The sequence below is a fragment of the Mercurialis annua genome, linkage group LG8, assembly GCF_937616625.2.
Source record: "Mercurialis annua linkage group LG8, ddMerAnnu1.2, whole genome shotgun sequence".
In the NCBI taxonomy this organism is placed as follows: domain Eukaryota; kingdom Viridiplantae; phylum Streptophyta; class Magnoliopsida; order Malpighiales; family Euphorbiaceae; genus Mercurialis; species Mercurialis annua.
In genome coordinates, this window is record NC_065577.1 from 38,619,048 (window position 1) to 38,632,650 (window position 13,603).

General features: G+C 27.3%; 1 protein-coding gene and 2 non-coding genes across 3 annotated transcripts; 1 reads left to right on the forward strand and 2 right to left on the reverse strand.

Annotated features, from left to right (window-relative positions):
- Positions 1-1,208: 1,208 nt before the first annotated feature.
- Positions 1,209-1,282, reverse strand: TRNAT-AGU (transfer RNA threonine (anticodon AGU)). Its single transcript has one exon. It is a non-coding gene; the product is annotated as a tRNA-Thr (tRNA).
- A 2,739-nt stretch (positions 1,283-4,021) lies between these two features.
- Positions 4,022-4,093, forward strand: TRNAC-GCA (transfer RNA cysteine (anticodon GCA)). Its single transcript has one exon. It is a non-coding gene; the product is annotated as a tRNA-Cys (tRNA).
- A 3,299-nt stretch (positions 4,094-7,392) lies between these two features.
- On the reverse strand, positions 7,393-8,677 carry LOC126660380 (uncharacterized). The gene is made up of 2 exons (XM_050353849.2): positions 7,923-8,677; positions 7,393-7,627 (listed from the first exon to the last, which is right to left on the reverse strand). Exons 1-2 carry the CDS (start codon positions 8,133-8,135, stop codon positions 7,529-7,531), a joined length of 312 nt encoding a protein of 103 aa, XP_050209806.1. The 5' UTR covers positions 8,136-8,677; the 3' UTR covers positions 7,393-7,528.
- Positions 8,678-13,603: the final 4,926 nt, after the last annotated feature.

Below are 13,603 nucleotides of genomic sequence, written 5' to 3' on the forward strand. Positions count from 1 at the left end.
AGCCTTAGAAATCATTGTAAGAGGGAACCTCACACCATGATAGAACGTGAGCTTGAGCACTCAGTTCAAAGCAACTATTAATGAGCTCTTTTGGCACTCAATCAATTAAAAGAAAATATCAATAATAATAATTTTATAAAATGTTTCACTTTTATAATGATTTAATTTCAGAAAACATTATAAAATAATTTTTTTATTTTTATAATTTGTAGCCTAAATTATTTTCCGGTAACTTTATGTATAACTGACAGCCATATTAAATTACAATATTCTAAAAAAAATCAAAAAAAATTATAATATTGTATTTTTTCACTTTCTAGCTTTAATAAAAGAACAAAACTGCCGGAAAACCGATTAGGGTTACAAATTGAAAAGTAAAAAAGGTTGAGATTTGTTTCATAGCGTTTTGAACGTTAGGATTAAATTGCTACGAAAGTGAAACGTTGGGATCTCTTTTATCAATATCCTTAATTTTATAAATAATTACAAGTTAGATTTTGAATTTAACTTAAATTTTACTGATTTTATTTGATTTTTTCAAAAGAAATTAAAATCTAATTGAATTTTATTTTCCAATCTTTAATCAAGTCTTCTAAAATAATTACGAGAAGGTGGTACCAGTGAATTTTACCAAACATAAAAAAATTACTTTTAAAAATTAGAAAAGATATAATTAATTTGATCCAATATTAAAGAGTTTTGACTTTTTATTGTGATAAAAAAATAGTTATTTGCATATTAAATCTTAACGTTTTATATTTATAGTGATTTAATTTTATTTGTTAAAACATCGTATCGCATATTCAGTCTTTCATTATTTAAGTATTTTATAGCATATTTCCGTTTTATGACGTTGTTTTATGCAAAATGGTGCCGTTTTGCACACATTTTGTAACTTTATTTTTAGTGAAAAATGACAATAGGCTACACAATGTAAAAATGCGACAATGAAAATGTGCAATGCGACATTTTAATGGATGGGACTAAGTCGCTACAAATGTGAAATTTTAAAATTTAATTTGTAAATAATCCCAAAAGAAAATGAACAATAATTAGTTCATGGAGTAAACAAGAATCTAATTGTACGTTCACAGTTTCACTCAAATTTTACCAGAAAAATTGAACTACAAACGACAAGAAACTATTATTTGAATATGTCGTTTACATGGTACGTAGGAGTAAAAAAAACAACAAAAATGTCAGGAAATTGCTTTCATTGAGAGTTGAACTCAAGACCTCCCGCTTACTAAACGGGTGCTCTAACCAACTGAGCTATGAAAGCAATTTTGATTTTCGAACATGTAAAATAATTTATATTTATAAGCAACTCTACATATTTTAATTCGTGAAGAGGCACCTTAAAATGATTAAAACGATATAGTGAAAAAGTACAAAAGTTTCTTTTGTTAATTTATGTTATATATAGATTTTTATTATCTAAATAACATTTTAATTTTGTTGTAAGTTGCATATAAAATAATAGGCCAAATGTTGTAAAAAGGCCAAACCTTTCACAAAAGTTTCACAAAAGTCCTGACCTTTTAATTTTGTCGATTTTAGCCAAAAACTGATTATTTAGTTTCACAAAAGTCCTGACCTTTCAATTTTGTCGATTTTGGCCAAAAATAGATTATTTGGTTTCACAAAAGTCCTGACCTTTTAATATTTGGCATGCCACATAGGCGTCACATAAGCTCCACATAGGCAAATTGAAATCAAATTGAGAGTTGGCCACAATTGAAACCAAATAATTTGTTTTTGGCCAAAATCGACAAAATTGAAAGGTCAGGACTTTTGTGAAACTTTTATGAAAGGTTTGGCCTTTTTAAGACATTTGGCCAAAATAATACAGTACTGTAAGTACTTAGAATTAATAGTATTATGAAATTTAAATATAATTATAGGACTTCATTGTATGAATTAATTTTTTGATGGGTTATTTAAGCAATAAAAGTTGAAAAATAATATTAAAAAAATGAAAATTGAATAATGAAACCTCGGTAAAGCAAAGGGATAAATACATTGGTCTTGTAATTACTCACTTTATTTTAATTATGTTTGTGTAAAACTGCTGTGAGTTAAATAATTTCATTTAACATTTTGATTAAGACCAATTTTTATCTACACTACACGTTAGCCATAGAGATATATTATAGGTTAATTGCTGTTACCTTCATAAATTTAGATTTAAACTATCGTATTTTCAATAAATTATTATAAATTTATTATTATTTTCTTTCACATTTGAATTTTTTTTAAGTAAATTTTCTTTCTACTCCAGTTATATAAACTACTAAAATTAAAAAAGAAATGGTAATTTAAAAATTAAAGGGATTATTTTTCAAATACCTGTTTTGGGTAAAATATTTACACCATTTTGGCTCATCTTTTCCTCTTATCCTACATTACCTAATAAGCTAACTTATTTATCAAAAATACCCACTATATAAAAAAAGCTTATCTCATTTTAGGTTAAAATTTTACATAGCCATCTTTTTTTTTCTCTCTTCTTTCTCTTCTTCTTTCTTCTTTTCTTCTTCTTTTCTTCTTTTTTTTCATTTGATTTTCTGTTTATCTCCTCCGATTACTTTTCTGTTCGTCTTTTCCGTTCGTTTTTCCGGTCGCACTTCCGTTCGTCTACTTCCGATGGATTTCTCGTCGTTTCCGGTCGTTTTTCCGTTCGTCTTTTCCGTTCGCGCTATGGATTTCTCGACTCGTTTTTAGATTTGTATAATTTTTTAGATTTTTTTAATGATTTAAATATTTTGCAAATAAATTATTGTAGATCTATAATTTTTTGTTTATAAAATTATTTTATTGTTCATATAATTATTTATTTTGTCTTCTCTTATTCATAGATTTGTTTATTGCTACTGATTTTGTAAAAAAAAATATTGATTTATGGTGCATTTATAATAATTTTATAATATCTTTACGTTTTAGTGTATTTTTGGTGTATTAATGGTGTATTTCTGCTGTTTTTTAGTATATTTATGGTGCATTTACAGTGTTTATGGTGCATTTACACTGTTTATGGTGTATTTGCAGTGTTTATGGTGTATTTGCACTGTTTCATGGTTAAACCACAAAAAACATTACAAAATGCCATAAATACACTACTTATACAATACTTATACACCACTTATACACTATATATACACTAACTTTACACTATATAAACACCATAAAAACACTATATATACACTATTGTTACACTATAAAAAATTCCAGGAAAAAAATCTATAAAAAATAAAAATTAACACTATATATACACTAATTTTACACTATATAAAAAAACTGCCGGTCGGTTCGGTCGACCGAACCGAAAAAACCGAAAACCGAAATTAAAAACCGAAAAAGGTATTTTGGTAAATAAAAAAACAAAACAGGTAAATAAAGTTAGGGCAAAAAGTCAAAAAATAAAACTCAAATCTTGCAATATAAAGTTGTAATTATTTTGGCGAAACATGTATTTAGAGAAACTAGCACAAAATTGAACAGTAATTCAAACTAACTCGTATGAGTAATAGTAATTAATTATATTTTATATTGATAATTATTTTTTAAGTGTTTTACACATTAAAATAAAGACTTGAAAATATATTTTTTTCGTTGTTTACTTTTCTGCTATTATACAATTTAAAAAATATAATTAATATTACAAATTATTATGATATTTTTTTATTATATCTTCATTTAATATGGTCATTGATTTTTATTTTCATAAATTGTAATCATTAATTTATTAGTAGAATTTAAATAAAATTAATATAATTAAATTAATTTTATAATTGTTATTTACTAAAAATTATTATTTTGAAGAAAAAAATGTGAACGGTACTATTAGAACAAAAGAGGGTATCTTTTTATATATTTATTTAATATCCGTTAATAATATAATTATTTTTGCCAGAAATAATCTAATTATTGAATATCCGTAACCGGGCTGGTAAGTTTGTGCCAACAATTTTTACAGGAAATAAATGGATTTGTAAATAATGGTTTTTACATAGTCATCAAGGGGTCCATAGCTCAGTGGTAGAGCATTTGACTGCAGATCAAGAGGTCACCGGTTCGAACCCGGTTGGGCCCTCTTTTTTGATTTTATATTTAAGCCTAAATACTTTGAAAGGAGAATAAGTTTTTTACATCATAAATTAATCATTTTGGAGTGTGGTTATTAACTTGTGGAGTGAGAAATGTCTGCCCTAAAACTCATACTATTTTAGTTTTATATACACATATTTAATTATTAGAAAATTAATTTTTGTTGATTAATTAATATTCACTTTATGCATTTATATGGAAAGTCAATATTTACTTTTTGCATTTTTTAGGAATTTACTTTATGTATTTAAGCATGGAAATTGAAATAAAAAAGATGGGGGAAGCCCAAAATGTAAATATTTAACAATGATATTTATTTAGTGGTACATTGATATAATATAAGGAGAGATTCTTAGGTAGACTCGGTTTACCACGTCATCCGTGCATTAACCTATCATATTATGACATGTCATTAAAATAGTGGCACTATCATAATTTTGTTTATTACTTATTTACACTTTGAATAGTAATATTACGATAATGCTATTATTTTAATAACGTGTCATAATGTGATAGATTTAGTCTATAGATGATGTGGTGGACCGAGTCTACCTAAAAATTTCTCTAATATAAGTGAAAAATTTGAAAAAGAAACATAAGGTACATTCTAATTTAGGTGATAATATTCCACACGCAAAATTGTTGTGATTTTTTTTTTTTGACGATTTTTCTTGTTATATATTTAAAAAATTGTCAAAATATGATTTTGGCAATTATAATTATATCGTTAAATTTTTAAGAAATGGACATGAAAAATTTCTTATACATGATGGTTATATGTGTATAAATGTATGATACTCTAAATTTAATTTAGAATTATTTATGAAACTCAAAGAAATTATCTTGATTCTATTATCTTTTTACTAAAAAAAAAAAAGGAATTACTATTAAATTCATTCTCAATTATATAACAATCGAAAAAACAGAAAATGGATAAATTTTATCAATAGCGTAATAATCTCTTTAAAGCCATACAACTATTACTATAATTAAAATTGATATAGAGCCAATATAAGACTAATAATTTCATAAAATTTCTCAATATTCTTTCTATCAAAAACCTTTTGTTAAATTAACATATATCTTTCTGTAAATACGGGTGAGATGAAAGGGAGAAGATTTATTATGTTGTTATATTAGTAATAATATTATTTGTAGAGATGAATAATGCAGCAACTAACAAAGTTGATCAACCAAATGTTCAACCTGATGCATTAAAAAAAACTCTTTGCAATGCTTCAGAGATACAAAACCAACCAAGTGATGAGAAAATCATAATGGAAAAATGAAAAAATAATAATTGTAAATCATTCTCATACCGGTTGGGATCTACAAGATTGGTGTATTTTTTATATATTCCCGGGTTTCGGACTTACCACTACAGCTATACTTTCTCCGTAAAGAAAAGCCTCTTGCACTTTTTGTTGGTAATCGATGCTTCCATTGCAACTTGCAAGTATACCGTAACAGCACATGAAACTTCACTGCAAATAGAGGTGTGTAAAAATCACCAATATTGAAATTTGAACAGATAAATCCGGTTTGAAGTTGCAAAAAAGAAATAGTTCAATTCGATTTTGGGAGTAGTAATTAAAACTTTTTTTTTTTGATGAATAGTAATTAAAACTTTAATTGGTTTGGTTTAAAACTTTTTAAATTCTTATAAAATTAGTAGGGTTTAGTTTTGAAAAAACAAATCACGAATCTCAATTAGGCTTCAATAACAGAACTTTTTTGCAAGTTATCAGTATGAAGCTTTATGCATAATTTCTTGTACATATCTATCATTCTACTAGCACAGAAATTTAAATATGTCCGACTGAAAAAACATGGATCATGAAATATCTGCATGCCTTCAAAATTGTTTAGCTCACAATTAATCAAAAGAATGAGCAACTTAGCTTTAATACCAATTGAAATATTTAAAATGGTGGGGTGAATTAGGTTTAAAAGAAAAATAAAAATTTATTTAAGGAGATGAATGGAGTTAGGATTTAGAGAAGAACACAAATCAATTTTAGAGTGGTTCGCATTAAAAACAATCCTACATCCACTACTCAATTAAAGATTGAGATTTTCACTAAATATAAACTTGATTACAACTTACAAATGGTGCTTTAAAGCTAAACACCCTATTTGAAATTTTTCCAAAGGTAAACCCCTAACTTGCAACAAAATAATTTTTATAAGAATGAATTAATAACCTACAAAGAAAAACAACAATTGTTTTTACTTAAAATAAAACAAGAAGCAATTAATGGAAAACCAATTAATGCACAAAGAGTTTAAGAGGAATTTTCTTTTTGTAGAGAGCTTTTAAATTTCTTGCTACATTTATTCTAACCAAACTCAAAAAGTTAGAACAAGTCTTTAAGGATTTTTTGGATGATGTGTCAAAATAGCATTGGTTCTAGCCAATTTTTTTCCGTTATAATTCCTTCAAAATCTTCAATAATGAGATGTCAAGACACGACAGACGATCGTCATAAAATATAGACGTTCATCTAACTCCAACGGTCAGAAAATATTCAAACTTTGCCTAAATAGATGATCGTCTGTCCATTTAGACGATCGTCTATGAATAAGACGACCGCCACAAAATTATAGACGATTGTGTAATTCCAATGGTTAAAATATTCAAACTTTGCCTAGATAGATGATCGTCTGTCCATTATAGATGATCGTCTATGAAATAAACGATCGTCTGTCTACTCGTCAGGAATACGCATTTTTTGATTAAAATGCCATAAATTAAACAAAGACAAAACTGTGGGTTTTAAAGTGACAGACGATTGACGTCTATCAAGACAAATGATCGTTTGTTACTTGAAAACTGCAAAAAATCTGGAAATAATATCAGGAAACGATTACATGCCAATTAATTGTTTATATTAAAATTAAGAATGTAAAAACGCATAGTCTAACACTTACAAAATTCTTTCATCTGATTCCATATCAAAAAAAAAAATTAACGGTGCCAAATAGCTAAACTGTTTTATTTGTAAATTTATCTCAGATTGATAATTTGTTGTAATTCTATCTAATTTTTTTATTTAATTTAATTACTTTCATTTTATTATCAACTTTTTAATTAGCAAAACTCATTTTGCTATAAATATAAATTAATCTTCAATTTAAAAAAACCAAAAATAATAGTAAAATAAAATATCAAAATCATCTATTTTTAGTATTTGAAGTCAAAAACAAGTAAGTATGAACTCGAAATAGACAAAAAAAAAAGTAAACGGGTATCATACAAAGATAAAAAAAAGAAATTGACACAACTAACTTAAATGAAAAAAACGTATAAAATTGAAACGAAACTATTAAATTTAGAATTTTAAACAATTTTTTCAATAATAAAGATAGCTCTAAAACTGCCCAACTGAATGAAACATGAAAAATCCATTGTCGATCACTACTATTGATCAAGCTTCTCATCCTTAGTGCTTGGCTTCGGTAAGAGCACATTTGTGAGAACTTCCTTTGAATGAAGAGAACCCCTCAGCAACTCTACAACCTAAACAACAATTGACAAATTAAATCTGATTGAATTAATGAGAGAATCAATGAAATTAAGCTAAATATTACTCTATGTAACACGGAATAAAAAAATACTTAGAAACTAATGATAGAAATAAATACGTTTTACAAGAATACATTACACGAAGTATTTTCAAAATCAAAATAAAATACCCGAGTTAAATATTTGTGCGGTTATCAAATTATAGGAAATTAACTATGGAAAATTGTAAAACAGTTACGGAACTATTTTATTAGGAAAATATAGAATTCAGATAAAAATAGAGTGTTACCTCATTAGGCCCAACCTCAACAACTATTTTTCGAAGAGTAGCAACGTCCTTGACATTCATATTGCTTAATACATCAAAACAGGATTCAATTGAGGCTATGGGTAAGACACTTAAATCATCCATCACCATGTATTTAATATCATCCTTCACATAACAGTGCTTCACATAATAATTTACGCCTTTTCTACCTGCGACAGTCGCTGGCGAACTCATTGTTGCTTGGCCACACCCGCAACTTGTACCTTTGCAGTATGTGATATCTTTATTTTTGCATCCAATGCTTGAACAACGGTATACTCGTTGTGGAGCTGCATCAGACGGGAATAGATGCAAATCTAAGGCGTGTAAGGCAGACCGGGTTTCAAGAGCAGGTCTTTGTTTTTGTGATTCGGGTGCATGTGAACCTCGTTCAGGTTTCGAATACTATTGTATAGAGTTTCGATGGAGCCAAACGTTGGCGCGCCTTTGAAAAGATTAATCGCGGCACCTAAAGGCATACAGAGAAGGCTGCACAGAAAATCAACAAAATCTTTCTCGGCCTCTGCGAATAGGACTTTGTTAGCCTTTGGATCGATAATGAACTTCAGACTAACTTTAGAATTAGGGGTAGTCATGGCTGTGTCTGACATTAGTTTATTGATTGTACATGAAAATATGTTAAGCGGCTATAACTTCTCATTTATATAGAAAGTTTACAGGGTTGCATTGTTGGATTGAAATTCGGAAAAAATATGTAAATACCTAATTAGGGAAAATATTAGTATTTCGCAACCCTCATTTGATGGATTTATTTACTTGCTCTTAATAAAAGTGCCAACATTCACTTGCTCTTTTTTATTTACTAGTTTCGAATTACGTGCGTAGCACGTGACTCGTCAATTTATATTATTAATTAAATTTAGTATAATTAGATCACTTTATTTTATTTATAATTAACATTAAGTTAGCTAGAGTTTATGTTAAAAATAAATATAATATTTTGATTCATTAATTTTTAAAATTAATTTATGCTATATTTATAATTTATCGGAATCATACCAATGTATTTTAATTGTATTAATAGTTTAAATAATGTTAAGGGTATTTTATATACTGAAAACAGAAATTAATAAAAGAAATTTGGTATGATGAATTATGAAAAATATTATAGTCATTATTTATTTTTTAGGAAAGAATAATACACAATAGGGTGGTATTCCTAATCTAATCAAGAGTTGGGGCTAATAATCACCCATGGCCGCTCAACTTTAGGGGTACGGCGCTAAATCCCCCGATGTTTAAAAACGGACGCTAAACCCCCTAAATTTTGTGTCGGCGCTCACCATGGCTCTTTTGGACGAAAATACCCTTTGTGCCGTCTTTTATTTGGCGGCTGTCTTTAAAACAAAAAAAATTGACTGACACCATGTGTCAGTTGACACGTCATCAAAAGACAAAAAAAATACCCAAAACACCCCTAAATATAATATCTGATTAAAAAAAAACTCAACCCAAAATCCAACCACCTGTTCTAACCCAAATCACCCCAACCCAACCACCTCCGCCACATCACCGCCGGAAAATTTTTCGGTAATCTTCTCCAAGTGAAAGATGACCGGAAAAAAAAATTCCGGTCATCCGGGAACAGATTCAGGCAAGGATCTGTTCCAAGAACAGCAGCAAGGATCTGTTCCAAGAACAGATCCTTGCTTAGGGATGACCGGAAAATTTTTCCGGTTATCTTCCGCTCGGAGAAGATGACCGGAAAAATTTTCCAGCGGTGGTTGGATGGGAGTGCTGGTTGGGTTGGTTGTTGTGGTTAATCAAATGGCTAGATTAGATTGGGTTGGTTTGTTTCTTTTTTGTCTTTTTCTAAATTAAAGTCAGAGTATTTTGGGTGTTTGAAATTTTTAAGGTATATTTTTGACGCGTCATGGCAGTGTTAGTTTTTTTTTTAATACTGAGAATTGACTGAAAAAACGGCGACAGGGGTATTTTCGTCATATTTGGAGTTTAGGGGGTTTTGTGAGCGCCGACACAAAGTTTAGGGGGTTTAGCGCCCGTTTTTAAACATCGGGGGGTTTAGCGCCCGTACCCCTAAAATTGAAGGGCCATGGGTGATTATTAGCCAAGAGTTAGACACGTGATCATATTCCTAATTTAATGAAGAGTTTGTATAATCATAATATGAGAAATTTAGGAAAAATACTCCAATTTTAAAAATATTTGTAATTCCTACCTCACTGACAAAAAGTTAAATAAAATACTCACTGATTTATTGTTTTTTACATTTTTACTCTAAAAATTATTTTAATAGTTTTTTTACTCTTTCAGCTTAAAATAAATACTCTGAAATTATATTTGTACTCTTTTTTGTCTTTCTCCAATTTCCTCTGTTTCTTTCTCTATCAAACACGATTCAATCTTAACGGTGTCAAACGCGATTCAATCTTAACGGAAGGAGGCGGCGGCGGAACGGGAAGCGGTGGATGGGTAATATACCGGCAGTTGAAGAGAGACCAAAGGATATCGCGCTAATTATTGAGATCATACTTCATTAACTGTTTCAATTTATTTAAAACCCAAGATAGGGTTTACTGAGATTTATCTTTGCAAATTAAGATTTGAAAATCAAAGAAATTGAAGAAAGGAAATGGAGAAAGGGAAGAATACTGATGATGTTATGTTGTTTGGATTTAGATTTCATCCAACTGATGAAGATTTGCCCTAAATGTATGTTTCTCTTTTCTCTATGTGAAGGCCAGTGCGAACCTGAACTGAAATAGATCAATCATGGCAAAGATGTAATTATTGATGATTTTCAGTTGTATCTAATTAGAAATGGTAGTGCTTTTAGAAATGGCAGGTTATAAATGGTAGTGCTTTGAGGCAAAGTGTTGTGAATATAGGAGCTATATTTACACGGTTTTGATAACATTATGATTAAGGGTTATGATAATGTTATAACGAGGTTATGATAACACTATGACACTATAATGGTAAGGTTGTGATAAAATACGTAAAATAAATTTATAATATTGTGATAAGATTATGATAATGTAATGATAATATTATGATAATATTATGATAAGATTATGATAATATAATGGTAAGGTTATAATAAAGTATTTAAAATAAATTTGCAATATTGTGATAATGTTATGATAATATTATATGATAATACAATGGTAATATTATGATAATGTAATCATAAGGTTATGATAAAGTTATGATAACGTACGTAAAATAAATTTTAATTATAAAATCATGATAATATTATAATAAAGTTACATTAGTATTAATGATAAAGCATATTATGATAATATAATGATAAATTTATGATAATGTAGATATAATGATAATGTAATGATAATATAATGATAATGTAATTACAATATAATGATAATATTATGATAAAAAAAAGTGTTCGATTATCATATCAGTATCACTAATGCTAGTATATTAGTATCGTAACGTTATCATATTATTATTATGACATTATAAGTACATGATAATAGTATGATATAGCTATAATAATAGATAAATAAGGTTATGATAATAATATGATAAAGTTTATAATAAGATTATGATAATAGTAAGATAATAGGTTGTGATAAAGTTATGATAAAGTACGTCACGATAATATTATTTTATCAAATTTTTAATAATTCGACTCAGTTCATATGAATTTTTAAATTCGCTATCAATATAATTGAATATTAAATAAATAGTGGAATTAATTTCAAAATAATAGAAAAATTTCATATTTTAATTAAAAAAATTATTTATAATTAGTTTAAAAACGAAAAATAAAAAGAAATGAAAAAACTGAATATTTGAACAAATAAAAAAGAAATATCAAATGTATTATAAATCTGCATATTTTCATGAATCTTAAAGAATGAAAAAGAAATGGTATGTGCAAATTGTGAGAGAGAGAAAGAGAGAGAGAATAGAATGTAGTCTCTGCAATTGTGTAAGAAGAAATCAATACAAAAGCAATAAAAGAACAGATCTAGTAATAAATTTATGGAGAGAGAAAGCATGTGCCAGATGGAGAATGTGTTTGGAGAAAGAAGAAAGAGCATGTGCTATGTGTGTCAGATTGCATAAGTTATGTAATAGAGTAAAAGTATAAATATTTAAATACGGGGAGTATAAAAATAAAGAAAATAAAACCCTGATGTATTTTTAATATCTTTTCCTTGTTGAGGTAATATTTCCTATTATTTTCGTATTTTAGGTAAATACCTAATATTCTCTCATAATATTCAACGTCTAATTTAAGAAGATATCAAGTCCAAAACTAACAAAATTAATGTTCCTAATACAAAATAAATATATTAGAGAGTTTGTTTACGATGATGGTATATGCCCTCCCAATCTTAAATAAAGTCCATAATTAATATATTTTATGTTCGTAAAAAAATTATATTATAGACTCTGTATCTTATGAAATATGTTCAACATATAATAAATTTAAAATTAACAAAATCAATGTCTTTTTCAAATTTAAAAAAATCTTATAAATTGGATTTAATTTATTATTAACTATATCATTGTGTTTTAAATATCAATAGATTTATATAACACGTGCTATTTTTTCCTTTCCCCGTTGACTTATAAATGATTAATTAAAGCTAAAATCATTTTTTAATACCCAATTTTATATATGGAGCAATTAAATATGTATATATTTAATAAAATAAAAAATTCATAATAATATCAATGATTCTATAATAAATTTTTATTTTATTAAAATTTAATATAAAATTATATATGTTGGTTATTTCTTAAATATTCAGACTATGATGTCGAAATGTAATACCCGTATGTCTGACATTGCTAAAGTAGGCAACGCGTCTGAATTTGAATGGTCAAAACGGCCATAAACGAGATTATCAAAGGAATTGAATTAGACAAGATCTGAGTAGGTCGATATTGAAATTTTAATTTTAATACACTGTTAGTAAACGTTGGGTTAACTGTTGGTAAACTTTTAATAATTTTTATTTTGAATTTATGGTTAATAAATTATTGATAAACTTGAATTGTGTATTTTAAATAAATTGTACTTTAAAAAAAATTTAACAAATTTATTTATAGTACATTGTTAGTAACCTGTGAGTAAACCGTCGATAAATTTATAATTAATTTATTTTTAGTATATCACTAAATTGTGCATTTAAAATATAAAATATATTTTAGTAAACTGTTAATAACCTATTACTATACTATTGGTTAACCAAAACCGTATTTTTGATATTAAAAAAATAATTTTGAGAAAAGAATACTACAGTTTTGCAAAAGGAAAAAAATTACAAAAAAGTATATTTGAGGTCGCATTTTTGAAAATATTTTATCTTTTTTTGGTATTGGTCAAAAAACCTCTTTATTATAAATGTATTACATTTTATCACAACTATAGGCAAATAGAATAAAATTAAACTGACCAAGTATTCTATCTTTTTCTTTCTATTTTAATAGTTAATTGATAGGATAAGATAGATAAATATTTAAAAAAAAACTAAACATAACGGTTTCGATTTGTTGGAGAAAAGAACATAATCAAAATCAAAATTTGCATATCATGAAGATGGCAATCTGAGGCAGAAACTGAAATTGCATTTAAATGGCAACGACTTCTCTAAAGGCAATATCGGATGAATTCCAACATTTAAGAATAGTAGAATTCTCATGAG